The sequence below is a fragment of the Halichoerus grypus genome, chromosome 4 (assembly GCF_964656455.1).
Source record: "Halichoerus grypus chromosome 4, mHalGry1.hap1.1, whole genome shotgun sequence".
NCBI lineage: Eukaryota > Metazoa > Chordata > Mammalia > Carnivora > Phocidae > Halichoerus > Halichoerus grypus.
Window position 1 is genome coordinate 166,672,960 of NC_135715.1, and position 22,895 is coordinate 166,695,854.

General features: G+C 38.8%; 1 protein-coding gene across 1 annotated transcript in view; it reads left to right on the forward strand.

The window, feature by feature from the left end:
- Positions 1 to 248: 248 nt before the first annotated feature.
- Positions 249 to 22,895, forward strand: part of PTH2R (parathyroid hormone 2 receptor) — a 77,074-nt gene continuing 54,427 nt past the window's right edge. The window contains exons 1-2 of the mRNA XM_078071271.1: positions 249 to 502; positions 18,058 to 18,160. Of these exons, the coding sequence (XP_077927397.1) occupies positions 428 to 502; positions 18,058 to 18,160 (178 nt within the window). The 5' untranslated portion in view covers positions 249 to 427. The remainder of the gene's footprint in view (positions 503 to 18,057; positions 18,161 to 22,895) is intronic.

Genomic DNA, 22,895 nt, shown 5'->3' on the forward strand with positions numbered 1-22,895 from the left:
CCCCTAGGGACAGGGGGTCGGAACCCGGTACAGAGCGGACGGAAGTAGAGACGGCGCGAGCTGGGGGTGGCGACAGCAGCGCTCGGGATCCGTTGCCTTCGGGTCCCCTGGGCTGCAGGACGCGGTGACTCTGAGCGGGAGCGCGAGCGCTTCCCCGCCCCTCCTGCAACCACGCGCGGCGCGCCGGGATCCGCGGGGTCCGCCCGCCCCCTCCTCCCACGCGGGCCTTGCGGGGCCGCTCTCCCCTGCAGACCCGACCAAGGCGCGGGCCTCGGCGCGCGGGACCGAGATCCGACACGCGCTTGAGCCGCCCCAGCTGCGCCGCGCTCCCGGCCACAAGTTTGCCCCGCACCCGCCAAGTTGCGAGTTGGGAGCCTCTCCGGGCTCCGGGAGAGCGTCCCTGCTTCTCGCTCGGGCTGGTCCCGGCATGGCCGGCCCGGGAGCATCGCCCTACGTCTGGGGGTGGCTGCTGTTCGGCGCTTGCCTTCTCGCCGGAGGCCAGGTAAGAGCAGGTGCCCCGCGACACCTGCTTCCCGGAGCCTCCGGACTCGGCGTTAGGGAGACGGAGCCCGAGGCGCACGGGCTCACGCTAACACATCCAGACACACACACACACACACACACACACACACAGAGACACGCATCTCTCAGGGTTTGACAGGCATTTAGTGGAGCTGCAAAGATATATTTTAGGTTGAGTGTCCTGGGGTGGGTACCATTCAGACCAGCGTTTTGGCATCTGCAAAGTAAGGGGATATTTAATTTACAACCGGTTCTGGATCAGGAGGGCCAAACTGGGAGGTGAACGAACTTTTCTTGACTTTAGACTCCTTGGTTCCCGTTTAATTAATCCAAATTATTTTTGTTGGCTGGCAATTTACTGTCACTTTTGAGAACTTAAACTTCTAGGATCGATAGTAACTACTGACTGAAAGGATAACTGGCTCTCCCTGATAGAGAGTCACATATCATTAAAGCGAAGAGACTTGATAGGACAAAAATACAGTGTTAAGTAAAGCTCAGTTTGTTAATGTTAAGAGTAAGTGTTAGTTGTCATGTCGTGCTGCTAATACTTAGAGATTTTCTGGGTGATCTTTTAGAATAGGACCTTTCTAATGTGCAAGTCACAATTCAACCTCATATTTTTTTGAGCCAAATAAAATGTGGGGTTTACACTCAGCTTTTCGGATGAGCTGTATGGAAATGCGTGTAGTGATGGGTGTAATGCAGTGTAAGAGCCCTGTGAATTTAAACTGTATCAACGTTATTTCTCTCTTCTGTTCAGCAGGGGGCGCCCCTTGACCGTCAAATGGAGCCCCAAGTTTTTTTCGTTTTAAATTCTTTAACCATGAGAAAATTAAGGCATCGATTTATGTACTAATAGTATCTAAACTTAATACTATATTCTTGGCTCTCAGATGATCAATTTAAATGTCAATTATCCTAAAAGCGCAATTAAAAAATTTTATTATTATTATTATTATTATTATTATTATTATTTACCACATGGCCACATATGTTAACGGAAAAAGTGCCTTGCCCTGCTCAATACTGGGCTTTACCTAGCATGACTGGGATGTTTAACGCAAACTTGTTATGTTAAAAAATCAAACAGTATGTGTATTATACATTGACTAATAATAGCAATGGATACTTGAAAGTAGGGTATGCTCAAACCTGAAAAATTTCACCAAGGTAACAGAAGGAATATGAGCAAATGGAAAAAAAAAAGAAATCTTGAGGATTTGGTGACAGTTATGGAACTCTGGTGATCTCTAATGTACGTCCTGCATTTCTGTCTCATTAAGGTATTTGAATAATATGCTTAAAAACATTGCTTCCTTGTATAAGGGGCAAATGAATTGTAATCATTTATTTTATTCCGTGTTCCAGATTACTTTTTTTAAGGGAATGGGGAGATATTGATTAGCACAACAACAAAATATCACTATGAGATTGTGGGTAGAATATTTCTTTTACTTTTAGTTTTCAATAAAACACTCAGGACATTGGACACTTTTCTATAATTTTAAACCAAGTTTTCTCAACCTTGGCACTCTTGACATTTTGGGCCATATAGTTCTTTGTTGTGGGGACTGTCTTGGACCTTGTAAGATATTTAGCAGCATTCCTATCCTCTCCACTAGATGCCAGTAGCATGTCCCGTCGTCCCATCCCCTCTTCCCCCGCCCCTGCCCAGTTGTGACAACCAAAAAATGTCTCTAGATGTTGCCGAATGTCTCTTGGGAGGCAAAATCAGCCCTGGTTGAGATACATTGCTTTAAATTGACTTCCATTTATGTTTATAAATTAAGAATGTATGAAATGATAGTTTGTGGTAACACATTACATTTTTGGCCCTTTAAGCAAAATCTGAAGGTTAAAATAAAATGATTTACATTGACATGTTGACACCTTCTCTGATCTTCAGTCTGTTCATCTTCATTCCCAGCTAATATGTATATTAAATTTAGAAAATATACTGATGGAACAACAAACGGAATGTATCAAAGCAGAACAGCTTGTGTAGAACAAATGTTTCATATTTAATAAACATTGGATCACATCACAAAATAGATAATATAGACTAGTACCTGTCAATCGTTTTCAAAGATCCCTGTCGTTTTTGGTTGATGAAGATGTGCAGTTCAAAACTCATGTGTTCACGTATCAAGTGTCATTACAGTGCCCAGTAATACATTTCTTAAAGTCAGATTATCCCATGGGAATGGGGAGCACTGTATAAATATGTGTAGTATTTTGTTTGCTGTGTCAGTGGGTCCTTCTGGACACAGACTCTGAGATGGAATCAGCTGTACTGTAGGTTTACTGGGGAGGAATACCTGTGAAAGAGAAAAGAATGAGAAAGTAGATTTGGACAGGGAGAACCTCAGACCAGGATGCAAATCTGGCAAAGTCTTGGCCAACCTCATGGAGAGCTCGGGAGTAAAGGTTGCCCATCAGAGGAGTCCCATGTGGCGACAAAATGGCCAGGTCCTGGTACTCCGACTGTGGTTTGCTCATTAGTTCAGCACTGTTTATATCATGTGCACTTGGCTCCAAAGCTGAGACAGATGGTTGAAAGTACTGCAGCTGGAGGCTGTCAGGCCACCACACTCCTTACAGACAAATAGTTGGTTCTTTCTGGAAGGACTGTGCCAGTGGTGCATCTCTGTGTCTGCCTTCCTTACAAGATTATCAAGGGACAACACTGGTTTTGCTGGGCTCGAGAATGGGCTGACCCCATGTGATTCAGTCACCTTCTGCAGGCTCCGTGGCTGCAGATCAGTGTGACGCTCACAGTGTACGTGCCTGCAAGTGGGTACAAACCCATCACCATGACTAGAGAAAATTCCCAGAAGACCATGACATATTGAGGGGAAGTATGTAAGTTCCATACAGTACTAGGTGTGAACAGATGCGCATGGGCAGGTTTTGTTTTTCAGTCATCATTCATTTTTTTGCCCGAGTGGAATATCAACACTGTCATGGACATTCTGATGTGGGGAAAGGAGCAGTAACCTGGGAACCCAAAAGCCACATTAAATTTCCTCCTCCGGAAACATGCAACCTCCTTGGGCATGAAACTTGATGTCTCTACTCTTACTCTGTTCAGTGAGAAGGCTTAGCTCTGCTGACCTTCCAGTGTGCAGATTCAGAGACCATTGGGGAATCAGAAATCTCATACTTGGGGGGAGGGGGTGATAATCAGTGATAATATTTATTTACCTACCAAGTACAAAATACTGTGCTAAGCACTTTAATCTATTATTATCTCATTTAATTCTCATAGTAACTTTATGAGATAGGCACCGTAATTTTTCATTTCATAAGTGAGAAAATGGGGCTAAGACGTGTTAGGTAATATTCTCAGGTCACACAGCTAACAAGTAGAGTAGTCATGATTCACACCCTGGCTTCCACCCTGGAACCCACCCCTCAGATTGGTGTCCTCACTGTGGATATCATTTAGGCACGGCTTAGCTAAATTATGTCTATATAGCCCTCTGTCCCAACAATATCCACCCCTGTGTATATATCCCGAGGAATTTCTTAGACAAGTTCATAATGGTTATTGCAATAATTCTGTGGTGTTGGGGTCAACTTGGGTGTTCATAATGGGGTACACTAGGCAAAATAAAAAGCAGTAGATTCAGGGGCACCTGGGTGGCTCAGTCATTGGGCGTCTGCCTTCGGCTCAGGTCATGATCCCAGTGTACTGGGATCGAGCCCTGCATGGGGCTCCCTGCTCAGCGGGGAGTCTGCTTCTCCCTCCCCCACTCCCCCTGCTTATGTTCCCTCTCTTGCTTTCTCTCTCAATGTCAAATAAATAAATAAAATCTTTTAAAAAAAAGCAGTAGATTCAATGTACACAAAACAGCATGTATGAGAGCTTTCAAACAGGATAAGCTATAGCATATAAACAATGAGATATATTACATAGTACCGTTTACATACATTTCAATACATGTACATAAAGCAGCAATACATACTGTGTAAGCATCCAGATAAGAGATATATGTGTATATAAATTTCACATAGTGGTTGCATATGGGGAGGTAGAGAAGTAGAAGTGGGGTCTAGAGAGAAAAGGGGAGATAGATAGATAAATAAATAAATAAATAAGCCTACAGCCATATCTCAATCTCTGTGTCAATTGGAGATTGTGGTGATAGCAGGTGGAACTAGCAACAAGCCATCATTGATAGATTTAAGAATGAGGACATAATTAGGATGTAGGCAGCTTCTCCAAGATGGTAAGCTAAGGGACTATTCTTAGCGAAATCAAACTGAAACTTGACTGCTGATCATGTCTGCATCATGCCTATTTCCATAAGCACTACTGTAGTTAAAGAGCCAGTGGTTGGTTTGTTCTGCTTTCCTACTGACAGCCAGGACAGTTTTCATTCGTCTTCCAGGCATGGGGAAGCCTTGTGTCCCGGAGGCGGTGGACTTCTCTGTGGCTGCACTAATTTCAGGTAGAATCCTCAGCCTCGGCAGCCTAGAAGCTGCAAGATAGAAGGGAGCTAGGTGTGGCCTTTTCCTGGCCATGCACAGAGAGGTTTCACTTCCTTGGAACTTCCTCAATTCTTCATGAATAAAAATAGAACATTTTCAACTAACATTCACACATTCCATTTGTTTTCCTGTTTTTTTTTTTTTTAATTTTTTATTTATTTGACAGACGGAGAGAGACAGTGAGAGAGGGAACACAAACAGGCAGAGTGGGAGAGGGAGAAGCAGGCTTCCCGCCAAGCAGGGAGCCCGATGTGGGGCTCGATCCCAGGACCCCGGGATCATGACCTGAGCCGAAGGCAGACGCTTAACAACTGAGCCATCCAGGTGTCCCTGTTTTCCTTCTTGAGCTTCAGTTGGTTTTGTCATCCACTAGAATCCATGTTCGTTCTTTCCCCTCTGTTTGGGTTTTGTCTTCTCCCTGAGTTATTCTTTAAATCTTTTAATGGAAGTGTGACTTTAGGCAGCCCAGGGTACCTTCTGAGCCTCCATTTCCTCCAATCAAAAGTGACGGTGATGATGGTGTTTATCTCATGGCACATGGGAATACTGAATTGAAAAGTGTGCAAACACACAAAAGCCTTAAGGTGTTGGATAATGAAAATGCCAGCTCTTTTCTATTAGTAGATTAGTTAAGGGCTATTTAATGGGATGATTATTAGATTGAGATTATTTCTAAACACAATTGGGAGCCACTGAAGACTTTTAAATGGTGTGTGTGTGTGTGTGTGTGTGTGTGTGTGTGTGTGTGTGTGTGTGTGTATTTTGCAGGGTTATTCTCTCTGCTTCCAACACTGTTCCTTCTATTCCTTACAGTTTCTCCTTCAGAACCCAATTGCGTTCTGACAGCAACTGGACATTTTATTCATAGTACTGATAGATGTTATAATTTTACATTTATTGATCTGAGTACTTGATTAATATCTGTCTCCCCCTTTGAAGAAGTCATTCTGAAGACAGAGCAACTAATCAGAAGGCAGTTGCAGCTCTTCTGACTGGTGTGTCCTTGTGGAATTGGAGATGCAAGAAGGCAGATGGATTCAAGAGATAGAAGGTACATTCAGCTGGAGGAAGAGTGGATTGGGGCAGATATGATGAGTGAAATTTTTAGATAAGCTGAGCGTGAGATGCCTGAGATATTTAGTAGCTGGTTGGATATCGGATTATAAAGCTTAAGAAAGCTCTGGATTTCGCATCAGCACTTTATAGGGAGTACCTGAAACCACATGTGTGAATGATATTCTCAGTGAGGGTGTAATGGAAGTAAAAGGACTGGTTAACTTGCTTAAAAGAGGGTAAGCAGATAGGTTTTCTGGAAGATTACCCCTAAATTGTAAATTCACAGGGAAAAAGGGACTAATAAACAATTTGAAATACCCTGTGACAATCAGTGTGGTATCTTTGGGTAGTAGGTTCTGCATAAATGTTTGAATAAGCTCATTTGTATTTTTTTTTCATTTTAAGAAAATTCATCCTCTTTGATCCCACTTGGAACTCAAGTCTCTAATCATTTACACCTGTTTTAATTTTAAAAAGGTCACTCTATTCTAAGAGGCAGAGGTCACGGAACCTGCATCTGGTCATGGAGATGGAGGGAAAAGTGCTGTTGGTCTTTAGGAGAGTTTGGTGTTTCCAGAGCTCTCTTGTCCTAATAACTGATAAAGCAGGCTCAGTGTTGAGCTTGACAGTTGTTCTATTGGCTGGTGGAATTTTGTAGATGCTCAAAGAAAGTAAATCGTAAGTTTCTGCAGGGGGAAGGAGGTATATAAAATGGTTAAGATTATGAAACTTGATATCAGAACTGGATTTGGGATGTACATTTCCTACTCTTTAGCTGTTACTAACATCTCAAAAACTCAGTTTCTTCATTTGAAAAATGGGGATAACCTAATGCTAAATTCATTGAGTTGGTGTGTGGATTATATACCATGAAAACCTCAGGAGAAGCATTTAATGCATTACCTGTCACAGAGTTTGCTCACTCTGTTAGCCATTACACGTGCTATTATCCTCATCATCATCATTTCTGTATTTTTCTAATTAGCTATTGCTGGTATAGAGAATTGATTATTTTTATTTACTGATTCATACCTACCAAGTTTATTCCAAAGCAGTAACAATTTTCTTCAATAACTGTATCTGTTATTTCTTTTTATCCTTTGTCTTATCTTACTGCATTAACTAGAACTCCCAATGTAGTGTTGAATGGTAGTAATTATTACAGGCATCTTATCTTGTTTATTACTTCAATGGGACTGCTTCTAAAGATTTATCAAGTATGGTATTTGCTCATGTTCATCAGTGCTAATTTTATTAAGTTGTTTAATGGAAGGCTAGTGTGGAAAGTTCTGAATTATATCATGTATAATTTTTATTTTAAAGTCATAAATGATATGCTATTTCTTTTTTTAGAAGATTTTATTTATTTATTTTAGAGAGAGACAGCATGAGAAGGAGGGGCAGGGGGAGAGGGAGAGAGAGAATCTCAAGCAGACTCCACACTGAGTGTAGAGTCTGACACGGGGCTGGATCCCTGGACCCCGTGATCATGGCCTGAGCTCAAACCAAGAGTTGGACACATAACTGACTGCGCCACCCAGTGCCCCTGGTATGCTATTTCTTTAAAAATATGACATATTAATTGTTTTGATGTTCTGCAACAGATAGTGGATTACTTGAGGGCAAGAAATGATTCTTTTTAAAAAAATTTTTTATTGTTATGTTAATCACCATACATTACATCATTAGTTTTTGATGTAGTGTTCCATGATTTGTTGTTTGTGCATAACACCCAGTGCTCCATGCAGAACATGCCCTCTTTAATACCCGTCACCAGGCTAACCCATCCTCCCACCCCCCACCCCTGTAGAACCCTCAGTTTGTTTTTCAGAGTCCATTGTCTCTCATGGTTCGTCTCCCCCTCCAATTTCCCCCCCTTCATTCTTCCCCTCCTGCTACCTTCTTCTTTTTTTTTTCTTAACATATATTGCATTATTTGTTTCAGAGGTACAGATCTGTGACTCAGCAGTCTTGCACACTTTTCTACAGCATATAGTACCTAGTAGATACTCATGAAATATTGGTTAAGTGTTTGCATGATCATAGGTAGAAGACCTATTATATATTGCGGCTTGAATTAGCAAATAAGTCAAATACTCTTGTTACTAACAAGATACATATTGTTAACATACTTAAAAACCTAGCAAACAAACAAAAGTGTTGCTTAATACTATCTGGCTAAATATTTATGTGACTAGATTGGAACAGACTTCTTTGTGTAATTAAGGTAAACTTCTGCCTCTTCTTTATGAAACCATTTACATCAAATTGCAAACTGGCTACAATTTCTTAAATGAGAATAATGTGTACTTCTTGTCACTTTCCTTACTTATATAATCAGGCTAGATCTGTTTTCTATGAGAAAAAATTTTTTAGTTATTTTTTTAAATACACTTTCCGAGAGCAAAGATTATGTTTAACAATGCATTTAAACCAATTTTGTGGGCATGAGATATGTCTAAGCTTGCATATTCTTCTGCCTACACCACGGGAGAATCTGCCTTCAGAAAGGCGCTCATGCATATAATGAGCACCAAGGTGGAACTTCTCCTCTCAATATATATTCTGGCATCTTATTTCCTAGATGAATAAAGTCTGTAAGGCATGACATCCAGAAGCTTTTGGGTAGTCATGTAAGCAAAACTTAAACACAATTTTCATGTTGATTAATTGAACTTATAGATATCTAAAAAACTAGAAGAAACCATAAGGAGACATGTGGGGCTTTCCTGCAGTCTTAAAAATGCCTTTTAAAATCAATCCAAAAGACACAGCATGCTTCTGTTTCCCACCAGATTGGTAATATATTAGGAATGGCATTTTGTTTGTGAGTTTATCACATTTTTTACCACTCATGCTAATAGTGTAGTAAGTGCCCAAGAGTCATACTGTCGCTCCTGACCTACCTGAGGAAGATGTTGGCTACATCTATTTCCTCAATTTTGGTGATGGTATCATAAGTGTTTGCATATGTCCAAACCCATCAAATTGTACCCATTAACTATATGTAGTTCTTTGTATTTCTTTTTCTTTTTTTTTTTTTAAAGATTTTACTTATTTATTTGAGAGAGAGAGTGTGTGTGTGTGTGTGTGTGCACGCAAACTGGGGCGGGGGGTGGTTGGAGGGGGAGGAGCAGAGGGAGAGGGACAAGTAGACTCTGCACTGAGCATGGAACCTGATGTGGGGCTTGATCCCATGACCCTGAAATCATGACCTGAGCCAAAACCAAGAGTTGGACGCTTTAACTGACTGAGCCACCCAGGCACCCCTAGTTCTTTGTATTTCAATAAAGCTGTTAAAAAAACCAGAACACCTTACTTAACAAACAAAAAAACCCATCCAAACAGGGCAAAATGGGTAAGGTGGTCAATGGTACAAACTTCCAGTTTTAAAATAAGTAAGTCATGAGGGTATAATGTGCAGCATGATGACCACAGTTATAACACTGTATTGCGTATTTGAAAGTTGCTAAGAGAGTAGATTTTAAAATTTCTCATCACGAGAAAAAAATTTTGTAAATATATGGTAACAGATGTTAAATGGACTTATTGTGATGATCATTTCACGATATATACAAATATCAAATCAGTATGCCTGGAAATAATACAATGCATTACACATCAATTATATATCAATTAAAACACAACAATAAAAAACCTGTGACCTTCTATTCATGACAATTCAGTTCAGCAAGTACTTTGAGGGTCTCACATGTGCTGGACACTGTGATAATCACTGGAAATAGAAACAGAGTCAAACACATGCCCACCTTTTCAAACAGATCATGTTCAGTATTCTTAGAAAGATTTCTACATTTGAATTAATGTTTAATACAACCTTTGAGTGATGATGATTCCTTTGGGAGGGAAGTCAACTTGATAGGACACTGTATTGTTGGATGGCTGCCTTTTATGTCTATCCCCTCATCTGTCCAAAATTTGTGTCCCAGACTACACTGATCTCACATAGTCTCGTCAAATATAGCTCTTTCCTGCTCCCCCCCCACCCCTGGCCCGCTGGGTTAAGTTTTATTTTACCTCCAGTAAGACCATGTGGACTCTCACTTCTCACTGATTTAGAACCTCTTTATTATTCCCAGATCTATTGACTAAATTCCTCATTCCATGTTACCTTTTCCTACTACCTGCACACCATTACACATTCAACCATCTAAAAACAGTCACACCTCGACCTCCTCTTTTTTATCCATACAGCTAGCTGTTGTGTGATAGGTGGTTACATCCTTATGTCAGAAATTAGGGAAACCAAAGTTTCATTCCAGCATTCATCCCTTTTTTGAGAGGTCACAGAAAGTTCTCATACTAATTTTTCATTATTCTCTTAATATACATGCATAGTTGTTATAGCTCATGAGTGCACAGAGTTTCTACTATGTGAAGCTTACCTTATCGTTTCTTGACCTTATTATTAATGGTGATTTTACCTCATTGCTTTTGCTCAAAATTAGCCTTCTCATTCCCATTGGATATCAACCATGTTATTTTTCCCAGCCATTGTTCTTTCTCGGGATCCCACAGCCATGCCTTGTGACAGATGTGTTGCCTGGCTGGTGACACGATAGGATACAGATGGATGGGATGTTTGCACTGCCATTTGGCCTGCAGCCTGATTTTCTGTCTCAAATTCTGGTTGCCAACTGCCTGAAGGAAACAATCGTCTTCTTGATGATTTGTTACATCCCCAAACAGGCCAACATTGTTTGTTAGGGTGGGGGTAGCTTATTTATTTTGTATTGTGTTTCATTTTTTTTTTTTTTTGGTTGTACAATGTGATTCTTTTAAAGGTGTACAACACAATAATTTAATATATATATATATACGCAAATTATGAAATGATTATCATTATCAAGTTAATTAACACATCCATCACCTCACTTTGTGTGTGTGTGTGTGTGTGTGTGTGTGTGGTGAGAACACTTAAGATCCACAGGCCTACCCTGGAATACTGCAGGTTTGGTTTCAGACCACTGTAATAAAGTAAATATTGCAAGAAAGTGAGTCAAATAAATTATTGGGTTTCCCAGTGAATATAAAAATTTTATTTATACTATATTGTAGCCTATTAAGTGTGTAATAGCATTATGTCTGAAAAAAAACAATGTACATATCTTAATTCAAAGTACTTTATTGCTGAGCAAATGCTAACCATCACTTGAGATTTCAGTGGGTCATAAGCACTGATCACAGATCACCATAAGAAATATGGTAACACATGAAAGAGTTTGAAATATTGGGAGAATTACCCAAATGTGACACAGAGACATGACATAAGCAAATGCTGTTGGAACAATGGCGTCGATAGCCTCGTCTGATGCAGGGTTCCCACCGCCCTTCAATTTATAAAAAAAACACGCGGCACCTGAGAAGTGCAATAAAGCAAAGTGCAGTAAAACGGGGTATGCCTGTTTTTGAAATCCTGTATTTCCCCATTCAAAGCAAATTTTCAGCTTTTCTGTGTTCATAGAAAACTTCCCAAATTCTTAGTGTGGAATGATTTCGAAAGCCATTTTAGATACTAGCTAGTTAGGTTTTTAAGTAACTAAAGCTTTTGGGCCAATTTTGCTGAGATTTGAAAATGGAGCTTTTGACTTGAGGATTGAACATTGCACACACCTGCCTGGGGGCATAGTTCTTAACTTGGCTAATTCTGAATTTGTGTTTTGATGGCAACTTTCTGTAAAATAAGTAAATTACTTTTGAAGAAGATACACACAGTTACTTCAGTGAATTGCCAAGGGAGTTATTTTAAATTAGTTGATGATTAATAGTTGACAATTAATCTCTTGCTTGGGAGATCTGGTAATGGGTGGGAATTTAAAAATTGTCAGTTCTAATTGGTTTTCTTTTAGAAGATAGGAAATCTTTCATATTTATAGAAGCCTATAAATTATGGGGAACTATCTAATGCATGACTTCTTTTGCACTCAAATTCTTTGCCAAATAGTCTTAATATATTTGAACTTAATTTAGCTCAAATTAATAGATTTAATTGCATTTAATTTAAAATTTAGTTGGTCTTTCTCTGTCATGGTTATAATCATTAAACTAAACACAATTCACGGGGCGCCTGGGTGGCTCAGTCGTTGGGCATCTGCCTTCAGCTCAGGTCATGATCCCAGGGTCCTTGGATCAAGCCCCACATCGGGCTCCCTGCTCGGTGGGAAGCCTGCTTCTCCCTCTCCCACTCCCCCTGCTTGTGTTCCTTCTCTTGCTGTGCTTCTCTCTGTCAAATAAATAAATAAAATCTTAAAAAAAAATACAATTCACTAAAAACTCTTTATTACACAAATGAAGAAAGTATTTTGAGAAAACTGTAGATTCACATGTGGTGTAAGAAATAATACAGGGATAGTATATACCTTTTACCCAATTTCTCCCTGTGTGACATCTTTTGTAACTATAATACAATAGCCCAAGCAGGAAATTGATATTGATATAATCCACCTACTTAATTCAGCTGTCACTGGTTTTATATGTATTCGTTGGTATGTGTGTGCATTGAGTTTTATGCAGTTTTTATCAGATGCACAGATGCCCTTGACCACCACCATAGTCAAGATACAGAACAGTTTCAACACAGGAATCCCTCCTGCTACCTTTCCGTAGCCACAACCTCTTCCTTCTACCTTGTCCCCTGCTCTCTCCAATATCTGGCAACCACTAATCTGTTTTCCATCTCTATAATCATTAGATGAGTTAAAAAATTAACTATGCTTGGTTTCTAAGTAGTAATTGGACCTCTGTGAATACCTAATAAATTCGTGTGGTTAAAATGAAAGAGAAAGAGTGGATGATAGGTGTGAAGGATGATCGTTCTATGTGATCACTCTCCTAATGCTGAAATCCTAACTGATTTTGAATGAGGCCACAGATAGATCCATTGTATTCTTAAAATATTTTCAGTTTGCTTCCTGCATGAACAGGGTCATGGAAGTTTTGATTTACTGCCTAATGTGCAAAATGGACTGGTCTTTAGATTTAGTTCTGAGTTAGAGGTCAGTTTGTGAAAGGATTAAAAAATTTTAGAAATATGGACATTTGTGTTTGGGTTGTGTGTGTGTGTGTGTGTGTGTGTGTGTGTGTGAGCATTTATGCTGCATGTTTTATTCATATAACTTGTTTTATTTTGAATTAAAAAAGGACAAATGGGGAAACACTTTCATAGTTGGTGTTTTAATTAAAGGTGGATGGTTCAATATTTTCCCCAAAGTTATCAGATTATTATAACAGAATCCTCTTCTCTATTCGAACCCAATATTATAGACAATAAATTCTAAATAATTAAAAATATGTTTCATTCTCAAATTCACTTCACAATATAAAAACTTCAGCTACTCTCAAGGGAATCATACTCTTGAGAATGAAATCAGTATTTAAGTAAAGTAAAATAAAATATTAATAGGTCTGTATGAACTTTTTTGAGGCCTGTGTAAAAATATGGAGTAAAAAGTTAATAAAACTGATTTATTATTTGGCTCATTAATACTAGACTCTATGACCAATCCTGAGTTCCAAACAAAATTCCTTATTATAGACCAGCTCACCTTTCTCTTTGGACTGTGGAAAGTAGAATGTCCAGAGAAATTTATTCTCTTTAAACATATTCTTTCAATCCTTTCCGAATTAGAGTCAAATTTGGTATATTAATATTACAATAATTTTCTAAGAAGGCATTATATGCATTAAGGAAACTTCACTTTATAAAGGAAATGTTTTTGCAAAATTATAAAATAGTCGTATTTTAACATTTCTTATTTACCTTTGTTTTTTACAACAACCTTGTGGCAAATCATCATGTACTAAAATGAAGTAATATTTTTATATATATTGTGTTTTTTCAAGTTAGCACACATTGATTCTTTTGAAAAAAATTAACTTATTCGGATAATTGTAGATTTATATGCAGTTGTAAGAAATAATACAGAGAGAGCCCTGTACCCTCTACCCAGCTTCTCCCAGTGGTAACATCTTACAAAAGCATAGTGCAATATCATTACCAGCTTATTGACATTGATAGAGTCAAGATACAGAACTTTTCCATCTCCAAAAGATTCTCCTTCTGTTGCCATTCTATAGACACCTCCTCAACCCCAAGGCAACCACTAATCTGTTCTCCTTTTCTATAATTTATTGCGTGTCTTCTCTCTTTTTTTTCCCTTTGTTCACTTACTAGAAGTTTGTCAATTTTATTGTCTTTTCAAAGACCTAACTCTCTGTTTCATTGATATTCTCCACTGTTTTTTTTAATTGTATTGATTTCCATTTTTATCTTTATTATGTCCTTCTTTCTATTTGCTTTGGTTTTAGTTTGCTCTTCTTCTTGCAGGTCCTTGAGGTGGGACATTATGTTATTGATATGAGACTTTTCTTCTTTTCCAATATAGGTATTTAGTGCTGGAAATTCCTCTTAGCATTGCCTTAGTTGTGCCTTACGCATTTTGATATTTTGTATTTTCATTTTCATTCAGTTAGTATATTGTTTTGATTTCCCCTGGGATTTCCTTTTTGACCCATGGATTATTTAGAAGTATGTTGTTTAGTTTCCAAGTGTTTGGAGATTTTCCTGTTATCTTTCTGGTTTTTTTTTTTTTAAAGATTTTATTTATTTATTTGACAAAGAGAGAGAGTTAGTGAGAGCAGGAACACAAGCGGGGGAGTGGGAGAGGGAGAAGCAGGCTTCCCGCAGAGCAGGGAGCCCGATGCGGGGCTCGATGCCAGGACCCTGGGATCATGACCTGAGCCGAAGGCAGACGCCCAACGACTGAGCCACCCAGGCGCCCCTGTCTTTCTGTTTTTGATTTCTGGTTTGAACCCATTGTGTCTGAGAACCTACTCTGTATGATTTCAGTTCTAAACTTGTTGAGATCTGTTTTATGGCCGGGGACGTGGTCTGCCTTGGTATATATTCTGTGAGCACTTGGAAAGAATGAGTACTCTGCCTTGTTGAGTGAAGTGTTCTGTAAATGCCTATTAGATCCTCTGAGTTGATTGTGTTGTTGAGTTCTTCTATATCTTTGCTGCTTTTCTGTCTCATTGTTCTATCAATTGAGCAAGGAGTATTGAAGTTTCCAACTATAATTGTGGACGTGTCTATTTCCTCTTTCAATTCTCTCAATGTTTATTTCATATATTTTTCTGTTTTTTTTTTAAAGATTTATTTATTTATTTTAGAGAGAGAGTGAGAGTGTGTGGGCCAGAGGGAGAAGGAGAGAGAGAATCTCAAGCAGACTCCCCACTGAGCGCAGAGCCCCACGCGGGGCTCCATCTCATGACCCTGAGATAATGACCTGAGCTGAAACCAAGAGTCATTTGCTTCACTGACTGAGCCACCCAGGCGCCCATATTTTTGTTTTTTGTTGTATACACTTTTAAGATAGCTATGTCTTTTATTGGTGGAATGACACTTTTATCCTTATATAATGTCCCTCTTGGTCTCTGGTAGTTTTGTTTGCTCTGAAGTCTACTTTATCTGGTATTAATATAATCGGGGAAGTGAGGATGTCAGTAGAAGTAGAAGTTTAGGTTCCTCAGGCAGCTTCTGTTGACACCCAAGGTGGGGAGCTCCTTGTTGCTGATGGGTGGGGATATGAGTTCTACTCCCCACGTGGTCTCCATTGACACCACAATGGGATGGCCTCATTGCTAGGCTGACTCCCTTCTTGGTCTTTTCTGACAGCACCCCAAGGAGGAGTACCTTTTAACTGTCAGCAGGGGGTGGAAGTCCAGGCTCCCCACATGGTCTCCACAGACACCTAAGGGGCGATGGGGAATGTTACAGACCAGTGTGGGTGAATGTCCTGGCTCTCTACCTCGCTCTGAAACCACTCTGGAGAGAGTATAGGGTCACCTTCTTACAACCCACTAAGGGTGGATCTCCACTTGGTCTTTGCTGGTTTCAGTTGGGATAGAACTGCAGTGTTTTTTCTGTGGTGTTTGGCTTAGGTCAAGCTGTTATTAATGTAAAAGTTTTCTGTCTACTCAGGCAGTCCCTTTCCTTCCTTGCTGTAGAGAGCATGGTTTTCTTGAGGCTTTTTTTTTTTTTTTTGGTCAGTGTCTGTTGGTATTTCAGAGTTGCCAGCTTCTCAACTCCAAGTCCCAAATACATAAGGCAAAAAACAAAAACAAAAACAAAAACAAAAAACCAAGAGAATTTACCACTGTGTTGTTCTTTGGGATCTGAGGTCCCTAGCGGGTCTGCTTTCTGCTCTTTGCCTTTCAGAATCATCTCATGTTCATTTTATATATAATGTCCAGAGTTTTTAGTTGTACTTACTAGGAAAAGTAGAGAAAAATACATCTACTCCATAATGCAGAAGTGGAAGTTCCAGAATGCTTCTTTTTAAGAATATCTAATTTATGGGTTCATGTTTACTTAAAAATGGAATAAATGTGAATATTGAAATTATAAGAATCTGCATATTCTAACGTTAACCCATCAGTATCTATAACAACAACTTTAAGTACTTTCAGTAAAATACAACATTTTATTTCAAATTGTAAATGATCACTTACTCAGAAAAAAATTACTGATTTTTTTTTTTTTTACTAAATGTGCCATTTTATTTTGGATGCAGTTGTTGCCTTTGGAGTAATAGACATTGAACATGAAAACTCTTCTTCTGTTTTAAGTACAGTATGATTTACTATCCCTCTATGGTGAAGAAACTTGTATCTGTAACTAAGGAGGAAGGGAAAGGAATATAAAAGATGTTAAACATTTCCTTATTCTCCCTTGAAATGACTAAAGAGCAATTTAAAAGATCATGAATTAGCACATTCTAATCAAATTTGCTCCTGATTAAACTGGCCACATTGTGTAGAGCAAAATATCTGTAGAAGCTATAGTTTATAATGCTTATGTTCCTGAAAATGTTATCCTGATAAAAAGGTTAATGTGCACAAAAGAAAACAAAAAATGTGTTTATTCAAGTGAAAATGGGCAAGGAACGATTTGCAATGTTCATGTTTGATAACTGAAGTCAGATTTCTCCAAATCAAATTTATAGTTCTGAAACTTGGTCACAGCTTACCCAGCGGTTTCTAGGATTGAAGAAAATAACTATTGAAGTGAAAAAACAAACAAAAAACCAGCCACAAAACAAAACAAAACAAAACATGAATGGTGCTTGGCTGTTTCTGGATAATGAATGGGAAGAAGTCAGTTTTATTACCATGCTTACCCAGATGGCTCATAGGCCCACATTTCATTCTCCCTTCTGGATAAGTGAGCTTTTTATGGTTCACTTTTAGTGTAGCTACTTTTAACTCAGGATCTGTGTTGTGTTAGCCTGATGATTAAATTATGATGTGTATTCCAATCCAAAAAATTAGTTTTTGTTTATTCTCTTAGTAGTTCTGCCTTTCTGGTTGAAACCTGAATAGGATGATCTTCACGATTATCTTGTACCTTCAAATACGTTGGTTCTCAAACCCATTAAAGTTAGTGCAAGAACCACAACGGGTTCCTGTGAAACATGGGGATTACCAGTCACCACCTCCAGAAATAAATTCTGATTCACTGAATCTGATGTGTAGCTTAAGGATGTACATTTTATATGAGCATCAGATTCAGGTGGTCCAGGCACCATGCTTTGAACAAACACCTATGAATATTTTGTCATATTTAAAATAAAATATATTTCATTGAAATGAAGGTTTCCAAAGTAGAATTTCCTCTCCATTACTGGTGGTGTTAAAGCCAAATCTAGGTGAACTCATTCAATAAGAATTCATTATTCACTTGTATGTTAGAAGCACATTCCAGGGTGGGAATGGGTATCAAGGTATCTGGTGAAAGATATCTAGTAGAAAGTTTGACTCAGATAAAAGACTATTCCAGATAGCTGGATATCAAAACTTTAATTTTCAACTGTATAGAAAGAGATAATGAAAGATTATATCATGGTTTAAAAAAGAGGTAATGGGAACATTTTTCTGTTTGTATTTTATTCATTTCCACAGCTGGATTCTGATGGCACCATTACTATAGAGGAGCAGATTGTCCTTGTGCTGAAAGCTAAAGTACAGTGTGAACTCAACATCACAGCTCAACTTCAGGAAGGAGGTAAAGGTGCTAAAAATTATGTCTTCTTGTGTCCCTACCTTACCCCAGTCCTCAAAAAGACTCAAATTCCCCTTTTAAGAAGTAGTAGGGTGTTCCTCATCAGTCATTACATGTTTTCATATGGAGGATCATGTAGCAGAATCATGCTCTTTTCATTTCTTTCTTTCTTTTTTTTTTTTTTTTTTAAAGATTCTACTTATTTATTTGACAGAGAGAGACACAGCGAGAGAGGGAACACAAGCAGGGGGAGTGGGAGAAGGAGAAGCAGGCTCCCCGCTGAGCAGGGAGCCCAACGTCGGGGCTCAATCCCAGGATCCCAGGATCATGACCTGAGCCGAAGGCAGACGCTTAATAACTGAGCCACCCAGGCGCCCCACTCTTTTCATTCCTTTAACCACAAGCTCTTCCCTCCCTATGGACAGAATAACTTGCCTGATTTTTGAGTTTCAGAATAGCAGCTGGGCATGTGCACATCGGTCTCTCAGGCCTCTCTTTGGTATCTGTTTGCTTGCAGAGAGCATGCATCCTGGTTTGCCCTTAACCAGGTAGTAAGCTTGGAGGGACAGGCTCTGTTTGTGTGCATATTGCTTGCAGTTTTAGGTAGTATATATGAATATCAGAGGAACAGACAAGCAGGCCTTTTTATATGTACCTAGGCCCTGTTCTCAAAAAAAATTTTCTTCTTAATAAAATGATTATTTAATTTCCGTATGCCTGGCTCTCTGTGTAATTTCTTGACTGGTTCCACATTCAAGTGGGGAACTAGATATGTAATTTCTCAGTTAGTTCCAAATTCAAGTGGGGAACTAGAAAAACAAAACGACAACCCTACAAGTGAGCTTGTGGTGGCCTTGGTGCACTTGGGTGGCTTACTGTTGTAACTGCTCAGGAGCCTGTGGCTTGTGCTACTTGGGGCCTGGTGATCACTCTCAGTTCTTATTGGAGCCATTGAGAAAAGTTATTTATTGGAATCTTTGGAGTAGTAGGTAAATTACAATGTTTTATATGGGAAAATGCCTTGCCCTTATAGTTGAGTATAATTAATGAATTTTTTAAAAAGGGAGGTGCTATTTACTGAGCTTCCCTAAATTCCCAACAGTCTGAATGCAGCAGATGTCTTTAAAGCTATGCCCTACTAAAATTAACAACTCAGGAAACAACAGATGTTGGTGAGGATGTGGAGAAAGGGGAACCCTCTTACGCTATTGGTGGGAGTGTAAATTGGTGCAGCCACTCTGGAAAACAGTATGGAGCCTCCTCAAAAAGTTAAAAATAGAACTACCCTACAACCCAGCAATTGCACTACCAGGTATTTATCCAAAAGATACAAACATAGTGATTTGAAGGGGCACATGCACCCCAGTGTTTATAGCAGCAATGTCCACAATAGCCAAACTATGGAAAGAGCCCAGATGTCCATCAACAGATGAATGGATAAAGGAGATGTGGTATATATACACAAGGGAATATTATGCAGCCATCAAAAAGAATGAAATCTTGCCATTAGCAATGACGTGGATAGAACTAGAGAGTATTATGCTAAGCAAAATAAGTCAGACAAAGACACCATATGATTTCACTCATATGTGGAATTTAAGAAATAAAACAGATGAACATAGGGGAAGGGAAGGAAAAATAAAATAAGATGAAATCAGAGAGGGAGGCAAACCATAAGAGACTCTTAAGCCTAGGAAACAAACTGAGGGTTGCTAGAGGGGAGGTCAGTGGGGGGATGGCATAATTGGGTGATGGACATTAAGGAGGGCACTTGATGTAATGAGCACTGGGTGTTATAGGCAACTGATGAATCACTAAATTCTACCCCCGAAACTAAAAATACAGTATATGTTAACTAAATTGAATTTAAATAAAAGATTTAAAAAAAAATAAAGCTATGTCTTAGGGGCGCTTGGGTGGCTCAGTTGATTAAGCTTCAGACTTTTGATTTCAGCTCAATTCATGATCTCAGGGTTGTGAGATTGAGCTCCGCACTGGGTGTGGAGCCTGCTTAAAACTTTCTCTCCCTCTCCCTTTGCCCCTCCCCCCCCTTCCTCCCTAAAAAAAAAAAAAAAAGCTATGCCCTATAATGAAATATCTAGTTTAATCTACTTCATTCTAATTGCCAAATACTTAATTTAAGAACATTTAAAGTTTATAACTTCTCCCTCTTGAATAATATAAGCAATTTGAAATACTTTAATTACTTCCAAATTATATTATTGTCATATAATTTTATATTAATAAAGTCATATAGTTTTATATTAATTATATGTTATAATTTTTCTTCAAGATGAAGTATGTCTTTTTGTAAGATTTCTTTTTTTTTTTTTAAGATTTTATTTATTTATTTGAGACAGAGAGAATGAGAGAGAGCGAGCACATGAGAGGGGAGAGGGTCAGAGGGAGAAGCAGGCTCCTTGCTGAGCAGGGAGCCCGATGCGGGACTCGATCCAGGGACTCCAGGATCATGACCTGAGCCGAAGGCAGTCGCTTAACCAACTGAGCCACCCAGGCGCCCTTTTTGTAAGATTTCTTTACATTAGAACTTGATTGCAGTGAACACTCTCAGTGTTTGTCTGAAAAGGTGTTTATTTCAGTCTTAATCTTCAAAGATACTTTTTCTGGACATATGATGCTTGGTTGAGAATTATTTACTTTTCATACCTGAATATTATTTCACTTTTACTCTAGCTTCCATTGTTATTAGTGACAAATCAGTACTCAGTCTTTGTTGATGATTAGTTTTTTCTCTCTGGCTCCTTTTAAGAGCTTTTCTTTGCATTTGATGTTCTGCGGTTTTGTCTGTACCTAGGTATGGATTCATTTGATTTCTGAAGTCTGAGGATCTGTGTCTTTAGTCATTGGTGGGAATGGTTTGCTATTTTGTCTGAAACTTTGCTCTCTCCCATTCTCCTAGTCTTTCCATCTGGAACACTAATTAAACAAATGTAGGACCTTCTCACCCTACTCTTTGTGTCTTCAAAAAATAAATCAGATGAAATAATATGGCAAAATATGAGCAAGTGTCAATTCCAGGTGCTGTATATATATAATATTCTCTTTTATTTATGAAAAAATTGTAATAAAAAGAAAATACAAATTTTCTTCATGTCTATGAAAGTGAAAGAAGTATAAATGCAAATACCTAGCTACAAAATGATTCAAGTAGTTAAAAACAAAACCAAAATATTATTGATCCTGGTTTCACTTCACAAATGTATGGTTACACTCTATTATGGGTAACTATAGAACTGGAAAGAGACCAAGTTGGAGTTTCCAAATTTTAGACTGTTTTGTGTGAAGATCATGGTGTGACAAGCATCACTAATAAGTAGTTTGTCCTGGCACACACAAAAGATGACAAGAAATGTAATTAATGGTGTTAATTTATAAAGAGAGATTGGTGAATCATCAGGCAATTAATTAGTTTCTTGGTAACTGATGAAAGTATTTACTCACATAGGATGTGAAATGATGATCAAAGAGTAGATGTTAATTAAGATCTCTGTATGAGCTATGTGAGGCCATGGCTTCCCCAATCCTTTCAATGTTTGTGAATATTTACTATTCTCTTTGTCAAAGAGCCACCAGAGAGATGAACACAATCTACAGAAACATTATTTTTGAGGAATGTTGGTTTTCTGAATTTTGGGGAGTGTGTGTGTATGTGTGTGGGGTGGTATCTTGTAAGGAACTAGAAAACTGTCCCCCTTAGAGCATGAGGAAAATATCAGCTGATTTGTCTCCATGGTAGTTTAAAAACTATATAATTATAGAATAAATGGTCATTGGGTTTTAAACTTGTATGAAGACCTTATTCCATCATGTAACTAACTCTTGCCAGAAAATATCATGATATTGCAGCATACATTTTATCTATCATCTATCTATCTATCATCATCTATCTATCATCTATCTATTTTAGAGAGAGAGATAATACAAGTGGTGGGAGGGACAGAGGAAGAAGGAGAGAGAGAATCCCAAGCAGGCTCCACGCTCAGTGCGGAGCCCTGCACGGGTCTCAGTCTCACAACCCTGAGGTCATGACCTGAGTCAAAATCAAGAGTTGGGTGCTTAACTGACTGAGCCACCCAGGCACCCCCGCAGCATACATTGTAGGCGGACAACAAGTTGTCAGAACACAAGAATGTGTGTCCAGGTCCAATTTTTGTAGATGCACAATAGACATCTGGTAAAGGATTGGACAGTACAGATAAATGAGGATGCATGACTTGTTAAAGACAAAGTGAGTGGATGTGAAGCCATATGGAATGGTAGTAAGATACAGAAGAGTGTCTAGGGTAAAATTGTTGAAAGAGGTTGATTCATTGCACTCTGTTTGAACAAGAAACAAAAACAAAACATAGGTAATGGTGGAAAGAAGCCAGTGAAGCTGTGCACCAGAAGCAAGAGTCAGTGTGATGGGTTTCCGGGTTGCTTGTGATATGTAAAGTATAGGCTTTTATTATGTGAGCAAAGTGAGGCTGTTTCCAAGAAAATGTTCTCTTCTATAAGAACAGTGTGGGTGAGGGAAGACATTTTCTTTTTCTTATTGCTTCAGCAATCCCCAAAGCAAATCGAGTTGTTTGTTTCCATGTGATATGGAGGACACTAAGAAGTTAATTTCAGGTTTATGCCGAATTCTTTTCTGTACAGATCAGGGTTTGCATGACTATTCAAAACTGAACAAATAACTTGACATCATGAACATCAGTTAGAGCAAAATTCCTCAGCT